This window comes from Epinephelus fuscoguttatus, linkage group LG20 (assembly GCF_011397635.1).
Source record: "Epinephelus fuscoguttatus linkage group LG20, E.fuscoguttatus.final_Chr_v1".
NCBI classification, from domain to species: domain Eukaryota; kingdom Metazoa; phylum Chordata; class Actinopteri; order Perciformes; family Serranidae; genus Epinephelus; species Epinephelus fuscoguttatus.
This window is the reverse complement of record NC_064771.1, coordinates 23,858,452-23,881,665: the sequence shown is the minus strand read 5'-3', so window position 1 is coordinate 23,881,665 and position 23,214 is coordinate 23,858,452. Positions and strand designations below refer to the sequence as shown.

The 23,214-nt window shown below is 42.3% G+C and overlaps 1 protein-coding gene across 2 annotated transcripts in view; it reads left to right on the top strand.

Moving 5' to 3' along the window:
• Positions 1 to 23,214, top strand: part of LOC125880928 (disks large homolog 5-like) — a 47,895-nt gene that overhangs the window by 20,311 nt on the left and 4,370 nt on the right. For both annotated transcript variants that reach the window (XM_049563767.1, XM_049563766.1), the window contains exons 9-31: positions 1,274 to 1,458; positions 1,608 to 1,733; positions 1,981 to 2,113; positions 2,219 to 2,343; positions 2,559 to 2,734; positions 2,952 to 3,055; positions 3,313 to 3,405; positions 3,507 to 4,478; positions 4,596 to 4,719; positions 6,362 to 6,506; positions 6,901 to 7,022; positions 9,672 to 9,755; positions 9,851 to 10,010; positions 12,505 to 12,667; positions 12,755 to 12,888; positions 14,902 to 15,066; positions 15,172 to 15,355; positions 16,944 to 17,092; positions 17,431 to 17,601; positions 17,703 to 17,899; positions 19,731 to 19,874; positions 20,015 to 20,142; positions 20,947 to 21,056. In XM_049563767.1, coding sequence (XP_049419724.1) covers positions 1,274 to 1,458; positions 1,608 to 1,733; positions 1,981 to 2,113; positions 2,219 to 2,343; positions 2,559 to 2,734; positions 2,952 to 3,055; positions 3,313 to 3,405; positions 3,507 to 4,478; positions 4,596 to 4,719; positions 6,362 to 6,506; positions 6,901 to 7,022; positions 9,672 to 9,755; positions 9,851 to 10,010; positions 12,505 to 12,667; positions 12,755 to 12,888; positions 14,902 to 15,066; positions 15,172 to 15,355; positions 16,944 to 17,092; positions 17,431 to 17,601; positions 17,703 to 17,899; positions 19,731 to 19,874; positions 20,015 to 20,142; positions 20,947 to 21,056 — 4,094 coding nt within the window. The remainder of the gene's footprint in view (positions 1 to 1,273; positions 1,459 to 1,607; positions 1,734 to 1,980; positions 2,114 to 2,218; positions 2,344 to 2,558; positions 2,735 to 2,951; positions 3,056 to 3,312; positions 3,406 to 3,506; positions 4,479 to 4,595; positions 4,720 to 6,361; positions 6,507 to 6,900; positions 7,023 to 9,671; positions 9,756 to 9,850; positions 10,011 to 12,504; positions 12,668 to 12,754; positions 12,889 to 14,901; positions 15,067 to 15,171; positions 15,356 to 16,943; positions 17,093 to 17,430; positions 17,602 to 17,702; positions 17,900 to 19,730; positions 19,875 to 20,014; positions 20,143 to 20,946; positions 21,057 to 23,214) is intronic.

The window sequence follows — 23,214 nt, the reverse complement described above, 5'->3', positions numbered from 1 at the left end:
CTCTGCTAAGTTACTGTGGACAACTATTGCAGGGTTAAAAGAAGAATTACATCCTCCTTCTCATAAAGTAATCCACCAGGAATATGTTTGCATGTATTTGATTGGCAAATGTGATGTGAGACGATGTGACCAGGGAGAGTTTGTGAATTTGAGGCTAGAATTCAAGGTCTTGAATGTTTCTTAAAATAGTCAATACTTGACATGGGTCATTGAAAGTTCTTGGATTTGTGTTTTTTGTGCAAGAATAGGAATTCTGTCTTGTTTTGCTGGGCTGTGTTTGAGAAGGAAGGAGACCACATTGTCTGGCACCACTGTAATAAACTTTTTCGACAGTCATGGGCTGGCTTGGCTTGGCTTGGCTTGGCTTGGTTTGGTTTGGTTTGGTTTGGGCCATCAGCCCAGCTCAGCAGGGATGATGGCTTGTCTTGAGTGATGACGTTTAAAAGCTGAGTGCTGATCCACGGCTGAAATCCCCATTTTTGTTGCATGTGTGTTTCCATAGCAGAGTAGGTAAAGGAAGTTTACCTGTTGGAGGTGAGCTGTCTGCTCTTCATCAACATCTCACTACAGCTGTTTCTGTTTTTGCTCTTCCTCCCTGCCGTATTAGACTTGCCTTTATTGGAGAAAAGCCGCTAACAAAGCCCTGCTAATTCAGTAATAACACATTTAATTTCTTTTAGATTCTTCACAATAAAAGTCCCATGTTACTGTATTATGTATAAACTTTTATTGTGAAGCAGCAAAATAAGGAAATGTTGAGTTTTCGAGCAGCAACTTCACAACTCCTAATACGGCTGATAGCGAACATGAAAAGGTAAAATAAAGCAGATATCGGGGGGAGGGGTGTTGGTGTCGTCGAGGGTTGGATGCAGTCTGCAAGATGTCACTGCCTCCTGATGACAGCTCATATGTGTAATCTAAACTACGTCCTACATATGAAACGTAGATGTAAACTAGCTGTTGTTTGCAGATTTTTTTTTTGTGCTGGAGCCTGTTCATCAGACTCCTGCTGAGCCAGTGCTGTGGTTTCAGTGAAATTAATGAGGATGCTGCTTTTTTTATACAGTGCTAATGTCAGGATGAGCATGGCCTTAAATGTCACAGAAATGTGTTGGGGCAAAAAGCAGCGTTCACTATGAAGTTCCCCAAAGTGTAATGTGATTAAATCAAGTCTTTAAAAGTGTGTCTCCCACACAAAGCACCTCGCTGCTCACATCCTTCGTACAGCCCCACACTGACCTCCTTCACCTTACATGTTCTCCAACTCCCCCAGAAACAAGATTCTGCCACTCTGGACATGGAGCGAGCTAATAAGGAGATCGATATGCTGAGGAAGCAGTACGAGGCCATCTCTCAGGAGCTGAAGGAGGCCGTGCAAGAGGCCGAGGTGGCAAAGTGTCGACGAGACTGGGCCTTCCAGGAGAGGGACAAGATAGTGGCAGAGAGGGAGAGCATACGGTAAGGAGCAGCTTCAAAAGCTGTCTGCCTGTGAGGTGGAAACATGTCGTGTTTATGTTGCATGTTAGCGAAGAAAGACTCGGATGGAAATAGATTTGTTTCCATTTTGTGTGATCCTGATTTTGTATGAAAATGTGTGCGTCTGTCAGCACGCTGTGTGACAACCTGAGGCGAGAGAGGGACAGAGCTGTGAGTGATCTGGCAGATGCTCTGAGGAATCTAGATGACACAAGGAAGCAGAAGAACGATGCTGCGCGGGAACTCAAAGAACTAAAGTGAGTCATACCTCCACTTATTTTTGTGTACATAAAAAAATGTTTACATGCCAGGCTGTTATTATTTTCTGCTCTATTTTTAGGTTGAAACCTTGAATGTTAATCACTAAGTTCCTCTGTGTATCAGTCTGTGCTCCTCTTCCAGAGTGATTTCATACCAGATCTTTTGTGCCACCCAGTGGAGGAAGGATGTCACTGACTTCTAAAGGTGTCTGTACTTAATCTGCTCATGTTCTGTGTCCTGCAGAGAAAAGATGGAGGACCAGTTGGAAAAGGAAGCGAGGTTTCGTCAGCTGATGGCTCACAGTTCACACGACTCAGCCATCGACACAGACTCAATGGAGTGGGAGACGGAAGTTGTAGAATTTGAGAAGCACAGAGTAAAAACCACTTTCTTTTACTCTCTATAATCAGTAAACTAACTTCTGCTGAACCAAATTTTGATGCACTCAAACTTCACATTAATTATGTTTTGTCTTATTCAGGATATGGATTTGAAAGCACTTGGGTTTGATATCGCTGAAGGGGTAAATGATCCTTATTTACCAGGAGACTGTGGCATATTTGTCAGTAAGGTGGACAAAGGAAGTATTGCTGAAGGAAGATTAAGGTAATTGTCTCACTGCTCTATTTACCACCTCAGTAATTAAAACAAATTTTATGTGCGTGCATGTTCACTTAAGAAAATACAGTGTGTTTACCTTGGGGGAAAAGTGTTTTCTGATTTTTAGATCGAGAAATATCAGATCAAAGCAAGTCTGTGTCCTTATTTTCCTTTTGGAGTATTTGATTACTTGAACTGTCTCTCTTGTTCTCTCTCTGCAGGGTAAACGATTGGTTGTTGAAAATTAATGATGTGGACCTGACCAATAAGGACAGGAAGCAGGTGATCAAAGCAGTGCTGAGCGGTGAGGGAGTGATCAATATGGTGGTTCGTAGAAGGAAGTCACTGGGAGGACGGATCATCACCCCGATCCAGATAAACCTGGCAGGACACAAAGGTCAGCTTCAAGCTCTTTTTATTTTTCGAAATAAACTTAAATATTAAAATGCTGCTGATAACAGGTAACTAATGATGTTCCAGTACACAGAATACAGTAGTTATTGCTGTTATTTAGTGCAATATATATCATGATTTAAGCTTTTTTATGTATTTTAAAAGATGGACAGTTAACACATGTAGTAATATTTCTGACTGTTTTTTGTTTCACCTCTCAGAAAGTGGCATAGGTCTGGAAAGTGGAGTATTTGTTGCCACTGTGGCTCCAGGCAGTCCAGCTGCCAGAGACTGCGCTCTTACTGTTGGGGATAGACTGTTAGCTGTGAGTATGCTGCCTGAAAATGTGTAAGTTACTTGACAAGAGATGAAGTCCATTTGATGCCGTGAGACATCTACTGGGGAGATGTTGGCCTCTGGTGCCCTCTGCTGACCACAGGCATGATGTGTTTGATGAAGGAACACACCTTGCACTATACTTGCTTTGGCAACCCTAATGACATATATGTTATATGTTATATTATCTTCAAAGACGAGCTGTGATAGCTGGAATTTTTCTGACTGTGTTTTTGTTCACCACAGATCAATGGCATTGCACTTGATAACAAGTCGCTCTCTGAATGTGAATCTCTGCTGAGGAACTGCCGTGATTCTCTCAGCATCTCCCTCATGAAGGTGAAGTCCTCAGACCTATCTACACAACAGCCTTCATTTCTTGTCACTTAAAAAAATAAGTAATATAAAATAAGTATTTATTTACCTCCCTCCTTCAACAGTTCCTCCCACAGAGCTGTTCTGGCCAGAGTTTATTTGAAGGTTTGAGGGACTCAGACAAGATGTCTCGGCTCCAGTCGTGTGAGATCCACGCCAGGAGCTGCAGGAACTCCAAGCACAACTGCTCCAAGCACAACTGCTCCACACAAACAGACACTTGCAGCTGTGAACTGAGCGGCCGAGGGGACGAAACGTGTAAGGACACCGGTGACTCTCTGGACAGCAGCAGCAGCAGTTCTCACTGCCACAACAAGCCTTTTTCCAACAGCTCCCTGCACTCCCGCTCCCTCTCCACCTCCCACAGCCCCTCAGAGCCCCACCCTGACTTCTGCTACAGGAGGCCAGAGCTCCACCATCGCCCCTACACCTTCACCCCCGTACTCTCCGACTGCAGCTCACCTCAGACCGCTGTGGACCGAGTGCAGAGCTCAGCAGCAAAACCTGCTGGAGGCACATGGCCTAAAGTCATAGCAGGAGCGTCTCTCCCTGAGTCTGCTCAGCTCTCCATCTACAAAAAAGTCAAACAGAGGAAGTCCATCTTTGATGTGAACGCTTTCAGGAGACCAGAGGTGCCCCCGAAACTGGACTACATGTCTCTTTCTCAGGTGCCCAAGCACTCGCCGCAGAGCTCAATGTCTGAATCCGGTCAGACCCCTCCCACCCCGCCAGCCAGGAGCGACTCGTTCAGGTTCAAACATCGCCAGCAGAACAGCTCGGCGTCGGACTCCACCATCACCACGGGTACTCCCCCGGCCTCCCCGGCCCAAGCCACAAGCCCACAGGACACGGGAGAGGCAGGGAACCTGCTCTATTACAGCAATGTAGGAGAGGCGAAGAGCAGCTCCAAGAAACCTGCTGAGGAGGAGGGGAGTCGACACAGGGCAGAGGAGCGGCAGAAGAGGAGGTACCGGCCAAAATCAGCTCCAGCGCTGCGGCGAAATGTTACTCCGTTACATATCCCGGTTCCAGTGCAGGTAACTGAGATCCTGTTCTCATCTGATCTGGCGTTTTTGTTGGTGTGTGTTAGTCAAATTGATTAACAATCGTCAGTGGCAGCCGAGTGTTATCAGCTGTTTGATTCCTTCTTGCAGGTACAAAGTTTCTCTAACGACGAGCACTCCCCAGAGCCAATGGACTTGTTACGCTTCTCTCCCATGAGGACCAATCGGTACAGCATGCCCTTTGCACCCCCCAGCTACAGCAGCATCACGACACGTGAGTCATCTGAACAGTGTCACCTGTTCTATGTTGCTTTCACATCCAAAAGTGTTCTGCTGAGTCAGTTGTCTGTCAGCATCTGAGTCTCTGTACTTCACATTTATATATTTGTACATTTTGTTATTGTCATTAGCATTAAGACTTAGGCCTAGTTCACATGTACAAAAGTATTTCTGAAAAAAAAGTGTTTTTCTCCCTTTCATACTTCCTGTACGTAAATCCTGTCCACACAAGCACTGTTACAACAAAATCTCTCTCCATATGAAACTGCAGAAACGCAATTGAAGCGCTTTCAGGAGCATGCCAACCAACAGCCTGTGATTTAACCCTAATCCTAAAACCATTCAAAGAAAAAGAAGATGATGTTGGCCAATCAGAAGCCTGAAAAGAAGCCATTACTAGAAGGTTACCTGGAGCAGTGACCTCTGCACCTCACACCGATGCCTCTGTTCCTCCGTGTAGTGGAAGAGTAAAGGCCTTTGCACACTGAGTTACTTTTTTCCATCTGAAATTGCTGCATGTCTAAAAATTAATATCACCTCACGTGTCAGTCACGTTTGCACACTGAGTCTGAAACTTGAACAGGTTAGATTTTCTGTGTTTTTGCATCATTCAGAGCCTTTAGAGACGTTTGACCAACAATGAGTGAAGAAAATGTGGCGACGGGACACAGCCGCAACAGGACAGAGGAACAGGGCGCACAAAATCATTTCATAACTGCGAATAGCTCACATTCAACAAGTCAGATAGTAACATTCAGGTGGATGATGATGAAGAGGAGGAGGATGTGGACCACACACAGAATGTGGAGACAGAGAGGGAGGACTGCTCCGCCCCTTCATGCAGCTGCGGTGTCAAATGAAAGACACGGGAAGTAAGTGATGACAGCCAGATAGGTAACTCCAGTGGAGAGAGGCAAAGGAGGAAATGTGTATTGTCATTTTGTCATGCATTGTGAATTTTCACAATCGCATCGGAATCAGTGTGCAAGGTTTCTCTATGTAACGGAGGGAATAAAAAAAAAATGCATCCAAAAAAACTGACTCAGTGTGTAAAGGCCCGAACTTTACATTTATGAGTAAACATGTAAAAAGTCCTGCTAGCAATGTGGTCACATCTGCCATTTCAAAAAATGTCAACTCATTTAAGACACCTCTCAAAGGAGTAACTGTAAACTCTGACATAGCAAACCAAAAACCCAGTTTTTCCAGTCTATAGGTCAACACATTAGACAGTGAGTTTTACAAAATGTTTCTTTTCAGTGACCTAAAACACAGTTCACATGCGGATGAAAGGTTAAAACAGAGAAAAGCTACACTTTCAAATATGCCTGTGTATGTGTGGACTAGGCCTTCATGTATGATCGCAAAGAAATTTTCCCCGCACTCATCCCCGAAAAAGGCTCTACTTGATCAAAACTGAACTGAGGTGAACTCTGACATAAGCCGGCTGGAGATTGCGACAAAACAGGAAACAGATGCTTAAATTTATCCATCATTGGTGCTTCTTTAAAAACATACAAGAGATGGGGTGACTGTTCGTAGGACAGAAATACAAACTGACTGTACCTTCGCTTCTCATCATCATGTCTGTGTTGAGTCTGATGTAACCTGTGATCTTACTCTGTGTGTTCCCTCAGACCCAGCGCAGCGAGGTTTAGCCCCGTGTCCTGCTGTGACCGCTGTTATGAGGAACCCCGTGTACACCGCGTGGAGCCACGAGATCCAGTCCAACAACTGTCCTCCAGCTCCCAGCTCAGGCGTCCACCCACATTCACACACAAGGTGTTTACATCTGACTGTGTTTGCATTTACAAGACTCATACATTTTTCTTTGTTCACACTAATAAGCTTTTTTCACATCCGATATTTTGACTTGTTATAACAGGAAAAGCATAGGTGTTACTACTAATATTGTCATGTGTCACAATATCAACTGTTCTCTGTTTAATATCACTGTAAAATGAATATCTAAGGGTCTTTAATTGCAACCCTAGTGTAGTTTTTTCATATTCAACATTGATTTGCTAAGTCCGGTGATGGTGCATTTTATCGTACAAAGCAACAGTTACCCTGCTCCAGATCTCATGAACAGATGGCATGTAGCAAATTGCATCTTGCTCTGGGTTGATGATTGACCGCTGCGGGACTTACCGGGGCCTTATTTCTCCACTTTTAGCCCTCAGCATCAAGGTCGGCTCAGCTTGGACCTCAGCCACAAGCGCGCCGGGGACGTGACTGAGACAAGCTGCAGCCAACCACCGCACAGCACCAACTCCCTGCCCTCCAGCGCGAGACTGGGTACGTTTGCAGTGCTAGATTAAGACAAATCATAACTTTGATAATATGTCCTGTGACTCCTAGTCTTGTGTTTAAAGGGTCAGTTCACCCAAATTACTAAACATATTTTTCCTCTTGCTTCGAGCTATGCAGATAAAACTGTTTTATTAGAGATTATTTCTTTTTTAGGACATAGTGAGAAACCAGGACAGTTGGTACAGAAAGGTGTGTTGCTGTAGCAATGTTTAAATATAACTTTTCAACACTGAGAACTACCTCTGCTGTACTTCTATTGAAGTGGGATGGCAGCAGAAATCTCAGAGATTCCCACTGTATATAGTGCATTAAACACATGGCACTTTAGCACTCAGCACTTTTTCTTGCACTTTAGACGTCTCTGTATGTTACTGTGTTGTGATTGTTAAATATAGTCCATGTCTGTTTTATGTGATAGAACTGTCATTGTGATGATGTGTCCCTGTGATGATGTTTTTATCTTGTCCTGCGAAGCAATGAAATGTAGCACTGTGCCCAAGATGAATTTCCCTTAGGGGACAATAAAGTTTACCTTACCTTATCTTAGATGCAAGTTGACTTACCTTAAATTTGAACTTGATTTTACACATTAAAGTCTCTTTATACGTCTTGGGGAGTACACCTAGGAAGTAAGTAAGTAAGTAAGTAAACTTTATTTATATAGCACCTTTCACAGGTAAAAACCACAAAGTGCTTCACAAAAGTTGGAACAATAACAAAGAAAACACAACACAAAGTGTAAACATAAATGCAAAGATGCATAGATATGAGAAGTAAAAAAACACAATTAACCAAATGCCAGTTTAAATAAAAGAGTCTTTAAATGTGTTTTAAAAGTATCAACAGAGTTTAAACAGCGTAGTGAGAAAGGCAAAGCATTCCATAGTCTGGGAGCTACTGCTTGAAATGATCTGTCACCTCTGGTCCTAAAGCTTGTGTGAGGAACAACTAGCAGCCGTTGGTCACATGACCTCAGACTGTGGGTGGGAGTGTACGGCTGTATAAAATCAGACAGGTAAGAAGGTATGTAAAGCTCCTGAGGGCAATCTGAAATCTGATAAGTTGCTTTAAGTGAGGCGATTTCAAGGGTGACTTCAGTATTTTTCAACCTTGACCCAATAGAGAAGGGGAACAGCAATTTTTCAAACTAGTCCAGTGTTGCCCGAGCCCACTGGCAAAACAGGCTGCACTGGAACAACTCGGGCCATTTGGCGCGGTTGATTTACATTCAATAAAAGTGCTTGTTTTTGCCACTGACAGACTCAAATTATTATTCTGTGTGTTGGACAACAATATGGAAAGGACCCTATAGAGACAGACCTTTTTATTAAAGAGTAAGATTCCTCTTCGTTTACCCAGGAACAGCCCTGAAATTGCCATCACCAAACCCACCAAACGTCATTGAAATTAACAGTAACTTGTCTGTACAGAGCCAACATATTTTCCTGTCTGAGTGAATTGAGGGTTTATTTCAATCAAACCAGAGTTGGTGATTGTTGAAACAGTAGAAAGATGAAACAAGACGGCTTTTGTGAATTTTATTTTGTCACGAGCAACTTCAAATGTGTTTTTGCACTGATAAAATTACCGTTTATTTAAATGGAGTCCGGTGGTTTGGCAATCGCACATTTGGGGCTGTTTCTGGTTAGCCAAAAAGGCTCTTTCTCTTTCATAAAAAGGTCTGTCTCAGTAGGGATCCTGTCTGTAATATTGTCAGACACTGAGAATAATGGAAATGAACGGCGCACAAATGGCTGGAATGATTGCATAGCATCCAGTACGCAGCTGCCGGCTGCAGCACTTTGACTCGGTACTTAATCAGATAAAAAAGATTGCTGTTCCATAGGTCCACTTAGACACATAAACATGATGTTTAGTTGGAAAAATACCAAAGTTATTCTTTGAGTGTTGAGTGGCTGAAGACTTGTTGAAAATGTAGTTAAAAAAAAGAAGTTTAAAAATGCAAAAAAACAAAACAAAATCTGGGGCTTGAAGTTAGAAAGGCGTGAGCTTACCAAATCTCTGTGGCCTCATCTTTGCTTGAGGCTTCCAGCTTGAAACTACATTAACTGCTACCAGTATAACACACCCAAGTTGCATTGTAGGTAATGAAGAGGGCAGGTTTTGACATGGAAGTATGCATGGAATAAAAAAAGACTATGTGATACTGATGCATCAATTCTGATCATTAAAAAACATTCAGAATGAGTATGAACATGTTTTAGGAGGGCATTGCTATCCTCACTAACATCAGAAAACACTGACACTGTTACATTTTTATGAAATGTATCAACATCAGTGACAAAGGGCAGCAGCATTACTGTACATCACACAGGAAAGACCACATATTCAAGTGTTTAGACATCATCTAGAGAGATACTAAATTGACCACGAGATGTATCACATTCTGTCTGACTCAGCTCAGGAGTTGACAGTGACTAATTGGGCACATCATACACTATCATTGTAGTAAGTCATCACAGCAGTCTATTGTAATGTCATGAAAAACTGATTACCACCTCCACTAAGCAACATCCTATCTGCATGGCTGAACAACCACTTAGGCAAGCGAGAATTTTTTTTTTTCTTCTTTGTAATTTTCTGTAATAAGTCTCCTCTCTTTGTGTTCTTCAGGCTCCTCCAGTACTTTGCAGTTTAGGGCAGAACGCATCAAGATCCCTCCAACTCGTTATCCGCGCTCCACCGGATCTGACAGAGGTACGGTTGAGTTTGGCAGCTACATCATCTGATAACAAGCCTTACAGCAGTAAACAGCAAGCCCGAATTCATACATCTATCCTCTGCCACTCCAGGCTCCCTATCACATTCAGAGTGTAGCAGCCCGACGCCTCCAATGTCCCCTGTCAACCTGGAGACATCGTCTTTCACCAGCAGCCAATCTCAGAGCTCCATTTCCACCCAGCCCAGGATATCAGTCAGCCCTGCTCCAGTCGGTGACAGGCGGAAGGATGGGTAAGCCAGTCCCTCGTCCGGGTCGTTATGCTGCCATCATTCAGCAGAACACGACACGCTTTCCACCATTTGTCTGTACCTCTGTCTGCTTCATTGTGATTAAGTGCTTGTAAAGCAGTAAACAAAGCTGTGAGCTTCCATCTTCATATCATTAGAACTCCGACTCTTCATATATCATTTCATTCTCATCTCTTTCCTCTCTGCTGCTGTTCATTATAACCTGAAATGTTTCCCTCCTGCTTCGGGTGATTACTCTCTCTCTTTCCTCTCTCCATCTCCTTCTCAGATTTGTCTCTTATAACACTTCCTCTGTCAGAGTCCCACTGGCAGTTAAGCCCAAGTTCCTCTCTTTACGAAGCCTGAGGTTCGTCCTGTGCTGCTTGTAGCACATACAGTATGTGCACCATCTGCAAGGCTATCAGAGGACGAATATTAAGGCCTCCTGTGTACACACCAGAGTTATTATAATTTAGCTTTTATATTTTATTGTTTTATTCATTAGTTTTCATTTTTATTTCAGTTAACTAAAATGTTTTTTCACACCTAGTTTCAGTTTTTGGTTAACTTTTAGTCAGCTATAATAACTTTAGTACACACTGCAGATATATAATGTACAGGGTTCCCACTGTCACGAAATTCCGGGAAAAGTTATGAAATTAGAAACGCTAATGTTAGCTTAACTGGGAGGCTGCTGCAGTGATGTTAGGGTGCTTTCAGACCTAGAGTTGTCTTGCTTTGGTCTGAATCAGGGACTTATTTTGTTGCGAACTTGTTTAATTGCCTAGAGTTGGTTCGTGTTCTCATGGCAGCATTTACAAGAGGACCAGATCAAATGCCTTGTGCGAGAAAGCTGCTCTTGATTGGTCAGAATTTCCATGTGGGAAAAATCCAGGAAGTAAACAAAACGTTGAAGAAGAGTACACTTGCAAGATAAATGTGACACTTTCTAATGTCACAATGGAGGGACAACTACGCAGGTTGATTTTAGCGCTGCTCATTGTGGACTATATTGCTGTCATTGTTCATTTTAGTCAAACCATGCAGTTTGAAAACGAGGCGCGGCTCCAACTAGAAAACAATGTTTTGATGCATTGGATGTGCTGAATGTGCATATTAAGGCAGTACAGGAGCAGGTGCACATTAATAATCCTCCAGGACTGTAACATGCTCATGTTTAACCCAAACAATGTGTCATGTGACTGCAGTTAGTTCAGATCCAGGTCGGAACACGTTCTCACCATAAACGAACCGCACCAGAGTTCGTTTGTAACCGGACCAAGACCACCTCTTCAAGAACGTCTCGGTCTGGTTGTTTTGGTGCGCACCTGAGTGTGATTGCTGTGTTCACACCTGCCCAAACAAATTACACTTAGGGGGCAAACAAACTTGAGTTTGATTGAAGTGAACCAAACTGGGCAGGTGTGAAAGCAACTTTAAAATCTTACAGTATAGCAGAATTTGACTGTCAAGCTAAATCTCAGTCTGTAGATCAAACGGTTGGCTTTAAAAGAAGTTTATTTGCGGACAACACAGTCTAACAATACCTGATAATTCAATGAAAAATACATAATTGATTGAATCACTGGTATTGTGATCTGAACATCTGTACATGAAATATCTGCCTGTGTGTTGGGTCATTGATCCACTTGGATGGATGGAAGCCTGAAGGGACATGGTGGCGATCAGCTTGAATTTATGAAGGTATCTTGAAAGCTCAGGTACCGCTTAGGTCACAGAACAATTACTAAATTATGATCCAAACGAGGATTTCTTCTTTTTTGTCCCCCCAAAAAGGGGCGTGGCTTTGACGTTTTGTGAACAACCTGTATGTGCCATTTTGGTCTGTTGGCATGTGCAGTTAGTTGGCTGTGGGAATGTCTGACAAGATAGAAAAGAAAGCAAGTGCTAGCAATTTGCTCATCCACAAATGCCTGGGACGTGCATGTGTAATAATATATAGATGTATCGTTATATAGGCTTACCCATTTTAAATTACTTGAATAAAGTCGTGGAAATTAGATAAATATCATTGAAAAATTTTAATAATTCATTAGTAAAAATGCGTGGGAACCCTGAATGTAGCAGCAGTGGTGTTAGACTTGTTTGAATGTTTAATGGCCCTGATAAAAATTGCTAATGGATGTGAAGCCCCTTAAGTCATTTCCTTTCCTTTGCTTTTATTTATTCAGACTGCTGTTGAATTTTGGATGATTGCATGACTTTGAGTTGAAATGCACTCGACACATCCCACGCAGCTCCCATATCTTATTGTTAAGCTGAAGTTCAGCAGTGCATCCCTAAAGCTTTAAAGCAAGTCACAGTATAGAGAGCTCCTTTGCATTCAAATATCATATTGCAGGCAACACCTTCTCCTTTGAGTTTTTAGCTGGACTTGTATTAAGTTTCAGTCAGAGTTGCATGTTGCACCCTGCCAGCAGTCTTCAAGCTTTTTACAGACCATTACACAAAATGTTTCTTTTCCTACCCCCTGAAGGCCATACTTGGAGGAGCCACGCAACGTGACAGTACAGAAAGGAGCAGAACCACTGGGGATCTCTATTGTGAGCGGAGAGAACGGGGGAGTATTTGTCTCCAAAGTGACAGCAGGGAGCATCGCACACCAAGCTCGTTTAGAGTACGGAGACCAGCTCCTCGAGGTACGGCAGCCGTCACACTTGAGCCACATATCTAACTTTGGTTTGCTGTTTTTCTTTTTGTCTCTAACGTTCCACTGCTCTTTCCAGTTTAATGGAATCAACCTTCGCAATGCCAACGAGCAGCAGGCGCGGCTGGTGATTGGGCAGCAGTGCGACACAGTCACCATTTTGGCTCAGTATAATCCTCACATGTTTCAGCTGGGCAACCATTCTCGATCAGGGTAAGAGGGCGACGAGGAAAGAACACAGCAGTGATTTACACAGATTGGCTTTGTGGATTTTAGGTCATCAAATGAACCATTCCTCCAAAACAAAGTCTGTCAGCACAGTGTCAGTGAGTTGTTTCAGTGTAATATGAAAACATGAATGGAATAGAACAATTCTGTAACTGTTCAAATTATTAATCAGTGTTAATTTTGTTAACAAAATCTATGACAATGTTCATAGACCTTTTATACATGACTAAGACAAGATGATGACGAGACAGCACTGATTTCGTGTGACTATGTCAACATGTAATACTGTTGTTGGAAAAAGACAAGACTAAAATGTACTTTAAAAAGTAAAAACCTAAAATTTCTTTATTTTTGTTGACAAAAGAGATGAGATGAATAATGTAGGAGGTGTTTTTTTGTGCAGCAGTTCCGTTTCCTGTGCTACTCAACAAATCTGGACTACAGCACACAATGAGAACAGTCAGGAGGACTCAGAGTAACTCTGAGACCTCCTTAGATAACAGTGACGATGATGAGGCTCGGGAGAAAAACACGAGGTGATATTTGGGCCCATTTTCATTACAGTGAGGCTGAGAGAGGGAAAAAACGCTGCATGGTTTCTGATTTAGAGAACCAATGTGGCCATAAAGTAATAATTTTTGCCAGACTAGATTGACTGAAATGTTCAAAAAGACGAAAATGTCAACACTTTTTATTGACTAAAACTATACTTACATAGTTGCTTTTTTTTTTTTTTTTTTTTTTTTACAAGATTCAAGGCTCTCTAAGTCTTCCTAAGCTACAAAAGTTTTTGTCACATACAGCCAACATCTCATGGGCACCGCATTCATGTGTGTGTGCGCTTGCTTTCGCTGGTCTCGCGCTGGCTGGTTGGTGCAGCCTGGACCACAATGTTTTTGTTGCCATTTGCGGAGCCTGGGCTGCCTACAGAGACTGGACTTTTTCACAGCATATTCATAGGACATGTAGCTAGCGGATCATGAGGAGATGTTTGCTGTATGTGACAAAAACCTTTCAAGCTTAGGAAGACTTAGAGAGCCTTTAAACTATAAAGCCCAGACTTTGTCAACTAAAACTTGACTTAAAAAAAACAGGATGAAGTTGTCTTAATATGACAAAAACTAACAAGGACATTTGACACAGGACGAAGACTAAATAAAAAAGATACCTGACAAATTAACACTACTGTTAATACATAAACACGTAATACTGTGTTCACGGCAAATGCATTTTGAGTATGCAACCATACAGACGTACCGCAGTGCCAAATCAAATAAGATCAAGTAGCAAATGCAGACACTAAACATACAGTAAAACTTTGCAACAACTTTAGTTTAGTTTATTAGGATCCCCATTGGCTACTGTATTGCAGCTGCTATTCTTCCTGAGGTCCACAACAACTTTACTTTTGTGACAGTGCACAAAACAACTCACATATAACACTTAACAAAATAACAGACTAGAACTTTGACACAGACAAACAAGTGAGCTCTTGGTAATACAATAATTAAGATATATACTTTTCATGATTTCATTTGGTAAGTAACCTCCAGTTTGGGGCTTAATTTTGCTTCATAATTATGATAATACATCAAGTATTTACACAATACTGTACATTCACATGTGTATGTTTCCATACACACACATTACATGTGCATTAATAGGAATAGTTCCCAGGAAAACAATATTTTTTAACATGCATGAAGTTCATTACAGAATCATATTATATAGGTCACCTTTTCTTGTAGTCTCATTTGGAAAACATGAAAAGATGTTAGCATGCTAACAAAAAAACTATCTCTAACTGAATGTCCCTGAACCACAAACACAGACAGACCATTCACACCCTGAGACAAACGACACAGTCAAACTTACCTTTGATATTTGTGTCCTCATTTTTAAGATTGATATTATTTCTGAATCTCATGGAATATATTTTATTCTAAGTAATTTAGTGAAGAGTTGGAAACATTTTGACTTCCCTCTTGTTGTCCTTAGTTCTCGTATGGAGTCCATCAGCAACCAGCCAACTCCCCACGACAGCGGAGCCACCACCCCGGACAATCACTCAACCGTCGACACGCTGAGTGAGCAGGATGAGGGCACCATGACGCCGCCATCCAAACAGACCACTCCCGCCACCAGCCCTCACAACTCCTTCAGGTAGGACTGGAACATATTTCTGATGTCTGGTGATAGGTGACAGTTTTGGAGTTAAGGTAGAGGGAGAGGCAATTTCAGAGCCTGACTGTGAGGTTGTTTCTCCAGGCTTCCTGGGTCTGGTACGCACCGGGCCACAGAGCCTCGGCTGGTGAGGCTGAAGAGGATCCAGGTCGAGCTGGGAGTTCAGGTCTGTGGAGGAAACCTTTACGGCATCTTTGTGGAGAGTCTGGATGATGACAGCCCTGCTAAGAGTCCCGATGGCCTGCTGCCTGGAGACTTGATACTGGAGGTACCTGCCAAGAAATCACTTTAATTAACTAAGAACGTCATGGGCACATTAAAAATCACTTAAAAATCACACACATTATTAGATACAATATGGGAATGATGACCGCTGCATGCCTTTTACACTGGTCTGCAAGTTTCCACATGGCTACCTTCGTCACAGCTCTCATAATTTGAGTTTGGGTGGTGCTAGAATGAAAAGTCCAGAGGGGCATTACTATGGATCTCATAGCTTTTCTTGGCAAGTCAAGCCTTACTGTGCTCTGATTGGCTAGCGCATTGTTCATCCAATTAAAGTGAACACATTCGTGAAGCGGGGACATGAAATCCCCCTCCAAAATGCTGAAGTCCACAGCTTCACATTCAGGGGTGTGTGCACACTGGAGCATGCTGGAGGCTTTACAGGGGCTGGATAGGAGAGCCAGGGCCTGGAGAGCACGCTGGAGGCTCCACATCCAGGGGTGTGTGTACACTGGGACATGAGCATGGACCCTGCTGGTCTCCTGCCCTCCCTCTGGTTCTCTGGTTGTGGGGCTGTGTTATAGAGCCAGTCAGCTGACAGTCAAGCCAGGGCCTGTGATGCATGTTGAAGGCTCCACATCTAGTGGGGGTTCACACTGGAGGGCAGCCGACAGCAGGCACTCGGCCTTGGGCACAGACCCCGCCAACCTCCTGCTCTCCCTCTGGTTCTCCAACATGCTCTGCGGGCCCTGGCTTTCCTCTCAACGGCTGTGACGGCCTCTCCAGCCCTGGCTTGACTCTGAGCCACCTGGCTCTATCCTGCAGCTGATGGGCAGCCTCCTGCAAGCCCCAGTAACCCAGGCTAGAACCAGAGGGAGAACGGGAGATTGGCGGGGTCAGTGCCCATGGCCAAGAGCCCTCTGTCTGCTTTCCTCCAGTATCCAGACACTCCTGAATATGGAGCTGTAGGCTTTGTCAGTTTTTGGGGTGGATTGTGCCCGTGATTGACAAACAAACACTGTGACTGGACAGCACGTTACACTTGAGCCAAACACACCTCTGTAGGGCGGGACTTGTCCCTCTGGACAATCCATTCTGGCTCCAACCATTTCGAAGCTTCACTGAAGGAGCATTTATACTCCCTAGTTGGTGATTTGTTTGTTTGTCTGTGCTTCCTCTTCCTTTTCTTTCTCAAACACACCGGTAACAAAGGAAGCCGCCATAATTTGGTAATGATGAGAAAGAAAATAAAGTACAAGAAAAAGCAACACATTCTGTTTGAAAGTGTAAAAAAGAGAAACTCAGCTCATCCTAGTTCCCTCCACTTTCTTGCTGGCTTTATGTTGAACTACTTGTAGTTTTGTGTGAGAGCAACTGATGGAATGACGCACTAGGACTGCATGTAGCTTACAAGATTGACTCTGACTGAATGTATAATTATGGAATCTTCATTCAAGGTTGAAGATCGGCTCCATTTTAGCAGGTTTGGTTGCATAAAAGCATGTTAAGTACAACTCTCAGTTTTTTGTGCATTGTTTGGCTGCTTTTACTGAAAACAATGAGTCATTCTGTGTTGGCAGCTAAGCTCAGTGTCTTTTTGTCAACTCTCTGTAACTGACATTTTCAAACAGTACAATGGCGTCAGCATGAAGAACAAAACAAAAGAAGAAGCTTACCTGGAAATGTTGAAACCGGCTGAAACAATCACATTCAAGGTCCAGAACTGCGTGGACAACCTCTCTGCGATCAAAGAGGCCCCCGGAGACGGATTTTTCATAAGGTACCCTCGCAGTTTATTAAGAGAAAATCAAACCAATCAAATAATCTGTGACAGAATTAGTCAAGTCGCCGTAACCTCAGTAACAGGATGTCTGGCAGTGTTGAAGAGGTCGAACAAAACAGCCATGAAATTAATTTTCATACCATGGTTTTGTTGTTCTGTGTTTTTGGCTGAGACTGAATTAAATCTGAATCTATGAAAGGATTGAATCTCAAGCATAGAATTTTTCTTACAGGCTCCTTAATGTTCATAATCTTCTCTCTCAATCTGTTATGTCCTTGTTCAAAGGTGAGAGCAATGCATTCATCATAACTGCCTCATTGTTCATCTCTTGTCAGAGCACTTTACGAGAGGGTGGCAGAGGTAGAGCAGGAACTCAGCTTTAAGAAAGATGACATCCTGTATGTCGAAGATACACTACCAAATGGCAACTTTGGCTACTGGATGGCCTGGCAACTTGATGAGAAGGCACAGAAGCTGGAAAAAGGGCAGATTCCAAGTAAATACATGTGAGTCCAGCCTATAGTTAATTTCTATAGACTGTCGAGTGTTGTTAAAGAACAGCAGTGTGATTACAGTTGAGTTTATTGTGCTGATGTGCCTTATTAAGGATGGATCAGGAGTTCTACAGGAGACACAGTATGGCTGATATGAAAGACGATAACGGTACCAGCAAGACTCTGTCGGCCGCCGCACGGAGATCCTTCTTCCGCCGGAGGCTGAGGCACAAACGCAGCGGGTCCAAGGACGGGAAGGATCTGATGGCTCTGGACGCCATAAGCACAGATTCTTTACCCATCACAGAAGGTGAGATATCATCTGCTGAGGAAGCCTTATCAGAAATGCACAAGGCAAGCAACATGATGAGTGAACAAGATGGTGGATTCTAGAGCCAGATTTGGTTTAATTCACATCAGATTTAAGTGGAAATAGACAATTTTTTTGTTTTAAGTTGTCATTTTGAAGTAACTGATGATTGCACAACATAATGACTCTGGAAATTACACCATCTGTGTTTAGATTGGATCCCTATAAGCCTCACTTTCGCTATGCAGTTCTGTCTGCCAACGGGTATGATCATTCAATAAGAAAGTGCATCAACCATTGCCCAACCAAAACAGACAGAGCATAGCACTTTTATTTTCCATGGTAGTTATCATTAGCTATCCCAAAGAATATCAGTTTAAGTTCTTTGCAGTAACTATTCCCAGTAGCAGAAATAGTGGACGGTGGAACAACAGAAGTAACTGTAGAAAATGTGGTAGTTGTCAGGCTCTGAGGAAAAGAGAAAGCAATTTGGTTGTCTTTGCACCAGTGGCACTTTTGTTTGCACTTTAACCAGTTGAAACCTGAGCCAACTGGCTTGATTTCTTTCAAAAACAAGGGAAGAAGGTAACAAAAGAAGAAATGACCCAAACAAATTGCAAGAAATAAGTAAAAAGAGAAAATTCTAAACTAGAAAATTAGTTAGAAAAAAATCAATGTTAAAAACATACAAACAAGGAAAAGTTCTTAAAAATCATAATTCTGTAACATAATTTTAAATATTTAATAATAATAATTATTATTATTTTAGGTATAGTTTTTCCTGAGCTTTTTTCCTTTTTTCCCTGGTTTTAATGTTTTTAAAATAATTTTCTAAATCTATTATTTCTTATACAGTTCCTGGGACGTTTCTGACCAAGTTGCTCATTGCTGTTTTCCCCATGTTTCTGAAAGAAATCACACCAGTTTCAGAGTTCGAAGGTTTAAAGACTTTCAAAAGGCATCTGAAAACACCTCAAGAAAAGTGATGTTGCTCTAGGTTTGAAAGAGTTAATGCGAAAAGAAGAAAAAATAATTTAAGGGGATAATTTGTCGATTTTCAACCAGCTCTGTGTCACTGCGGCATGTGTGCAAATGAACAGTGTTTGGCTTCCCCCCGTGCCGGCAGCACTGGGAACTCGCCACCAGTACGGTAGCTTTTGGTTGGCGGGCTGGCATGGACTTCTGGGAGCTGGTGACACAGGGGGCTCCTTAACACTGTTAATCTGCACACACACCACTGCTTAACAAATGACAGTATCCCTTTAAAGAGAAAGACATGTAAAGAATGAGAGAGTGTAGAATGGGTTCAGTTCATTGTCTAAAACTCTTAAGTGACTAAACTTCAGTGTCTCATTGAGCTGAAACATTGCTGTTGTGCAAGGTTAACTAAAATTTGACATTTTGAAGATTTTTATTCACTGCAGAGAAATGTATCTAATGTAACAACACTTGTCAGACAAAATATAATGGAGGGGAATAAAAATATAAAACTCAAAGAATTCAAATACTGGAAGGTACCAATAATTCTCAAGTACATTACTGCAGTAAATATATTTACTGTTCTCCACCTCAGTGTCTCAAGTTTTAGGCTCGTGACCTGTTAGACATATCTGGAAGGGGAATGCAAATGTGCTGCACTGTCTCTTAACATAAATTTATTGGTAGCCACATTTGTCAGGCAGCTCCCAGGTATGAAAGTGTGGTTACGTAGCATGCTGGCTCAACAGAACCTTTCCCAGGACACTTAAATTCATAACTGAGGTTATTAAAGTGCAGCTGTGTCTCTATGCAGCCTTGTGTTATTTTGTAATAAATTGTATTTCCTGCTCAGACGGAGTCAGCCTGATGTACCAGCGGGTCCAGAGGGTGGAGTGCTCTTTCCCCAGACCAGTACTGGTCCTGGGTCCACTAGTGGAGGCCAGTAAGGACATGTTGGTGAAGGAGGCTCCTGCCCAGTTCTGCCGCTGTCTGCCTGGTGGGTTTGAAAACACAGAATCAGTCTAATATTATTTGTCATGCATATCTCATTATTATCATACTGTAGAGAGAGGGTTTCACTACTCAGTTAAAAAATGAATTTTACTATCTCTGATGTTTGATTTATTTTACTTCCAGAGATTATGAAGGCATCTCAGCAAGCAATAGAACGGGGAGTAAAAGATTGTGTGTTCATCGACTACAAGCGGAGGAGCGGCCATTTTGATGTGACAACTGTAGCATCTATTAAAGAGATCACAGAGAAGGTAAATTTATCTCACTGTGGATTTAACTGCATATGACGGTTATTATTGTGACATCAGTGTACCGGAATATTAATATTACCAAGTTTATACACTGATTTGTCCACATTTGGATTCAAGCAACTACTTTTCACTTGACCTGAGTTCAGTAATCCAAAAGGCGGTTTTATATCAACATTATATTGTGTTGTTAAAGTGGAACTAAACAAGATTTTTGCTTCAACTTATTACTATGAATAAATGTTGATTGCACAATGTAATGGCCAACTTATAAACATGAACGTGAGCATTGTTAACGAAGCTAACACACTGTGTTTTACGGCAGTTGGCATGCCAGTGTTGTGCTGAAGACTGTTTACCCATCTATGTGTTTCCTTCTACCTAAACCTGAACCAAACTTTATCCGTTTGGCAGGATGTACAATACCGATCAGTAGCGACAGGTGTTGCAACACATTTTGATAGGACAGAAACAGTATTTGATGAGGGAACATACTTGGCACAACACCTGTTAGGGTTTCTACTGAAGCAGGTTGTTATAAATATTTGAAGGAGTTTTATGAACATATCAGTACAGATTCCAAGTGATATAATCTCACATTTTATGCAAATGGTGCCCGCAGGGTCTGATAAACCAAGTGTGACTGAGTGAAAAGTTATCTGTTTCCATTTTAATTATGTATCCAAAACCACTGCAAAGTATGGAGAACAAATACAAATCACTCTGCTTATTTTTTGCAACATTCTGCTTTGAACCACCCCCCTCCCCATTTCTCATGCAGTGTTTTGCTCTCATTTTCTCTCATAGGACTGTCACTGTTTACTTGACATTGCCCCTCACGCCATCGAGCGCCTTCACAGCGTTCACATCTACCCAATCGTCATATTCATTCGCTACAAAAATGCCAAGCAGATAAAGTGAGTAATCCCATGACTTGAAAGATGTTTGCTTCCGTTTCTGTTTTTTATTTTTGGTTTGTTTGTTTTGCTTTCTTGTCTGAAGACATGCCAAATGTATGTCAGGCGTGCTTTGTGTTATGGTGCCCCTGCTGTTTACCCAATATCAGTTTCAAGTTTAGATCCTCCAACAACGTGCTGAGAACATCATTTATCCAAAAGTTGTGATTCTCGAGGCAGTTTATGAGAATATAAGAAAATATGCTTTTTATAGAAATGTAGGCTCAATATGATAACACAGAGGCATCAACATACACTCTAGTGTCTGTAGCATTTAATTTACCCGTTACTTTTTTTTCAGTAAAAGGTCTTCAGTGTAACTTTTTACAAGTATTAATTGTTTTATTTATTGCCAATGGGTAAACAGGTTGTAACATAACTTCTAAACCACTGGGATTTTCCCAGACTTTCTTTATCATGTTCTCATGTCCAGGTTCTGGCCCAAGGCTACAAAGTGCGAGCACCAGAGTGCGAGCCACATGATGCCCACTGCAATTCACTTAACGGCCGTAAGAGAGAAGTGTCGCTAATAACAAGGATTTTCTGAAAGTTTCATACAGAACCTTTAACTTACTGGACATTATTATCAAAAATGGAACCATTACTCACAAATGCGGATGATTATTTGGTATAAATACCATCTTTTCCCAGTCAGGACAATGTTTGGGTCAGGAAATCTGGATGTTAGAATGACTCAGCTAAACACTTCTCCAAAAACAGCTCTTATCTGTGTCAGTTCTCCTTCCAGGAAATATAATTTTTGATTACTCTCATTTAATTTTCTTTGCACTGAGACAGACCCTCAGGAAACTGACATCTGCAGAGATCTCGTTGCTTTCATAATCACATTCATCCTGCAGACACAACAAAAACTAATTGATCAGCCTGATTTGATCATAGTGTCATTAGTTCAGAAACCACAGTCTGCTCTCTCCCACCACCTGCCAGGGTTTTGATAGGATGATTATGATATTTCAAAGATCTCTCTGCTTTTTCATTCGTAATCGCATGGGAAGATTAAATCCGCTGAACCTTCAGCATGGTACTTTTTGTGTGTATGTGTGTGCGTGTGTGTGTGTGTGTGTGTGTGTGTGTGCGTGCGTGTGCATAAAGACGCACTCAGGTCTGGCAGAAACAGGCTTTCTCAGCCACACACGCCCACAAATCTATGAAGTGGTGCAGCAGGCTGAACATGGTGGAGATTGATTCCTGCTAAGCCTTCGTTGTCATCAGCTGAGTGCCAGCTGTCCAGGGAGGGCTCGCAGGGCCTGTGGCTCCGCTTTGTGGCGTGGGTGGCTAAAACACTCGCTTCCCCCGCCCCACTGCAGCCTCCACATCCACATAAACACACCTCCCACTGCCTGCCTGCCTGATGCAGCGACTGACAGAAGCTCAGGCTTTTTTTTTTTTTTTTTTTTTTTTTATCCTCTGGGAGGCATTAGCAGACCAATATGTTGACTGCGTACTGAATGCCAGGGAGACATGGGAGGTGGATTCTAAGTTATGTCAGAGGCTCCCAATGGATGAAGACTGGGCAACAAACAGTCACATGACTTCCTCTTAAGACACTGTGCAGACATGGAGGGAAGCAGTGGGTTTGAAGGGTTTGCAGTTGACTTAACAGCTCTGTCATTGTTTGTTTATTAGACTTTGTAGGTAGCAGCCATACCATATATTAAAATATCCCTTTTAATATGATATCCATGGCTATTTTAGTCTATTATGGGCAATGTTACGACTTAATGAGTTGGAGTCTTTAAACGGATTTAAAGGATTTTTGCCGAAATATGATTAAGTACTTTGAATTTTCAGGCGTTAATTCCATTAACTCAATGGAATTTCCATAAAATCTACTTTTATTTATTTGCATACTTACAGCTGGGGTAGGAAGATGTCTGGAAAAGGCCAAAGAAATTGCATCATTGCAGAGCTGCCTGCAGCTCATTCACTCAGCCCCTCTCACCCTCTCAAAAAATGAGACAAGAATTACCAAGTTGACATTAGCCACCCCACGGTCCCTTCGCCCCGCTACCCGCCGTGGCAGGCTGCCTACCTAGGAGGAGAGCTGGCAGCAGCCCGGGTAACAGACCTTTGACTAGTGGCTGTAGCATCTCACATT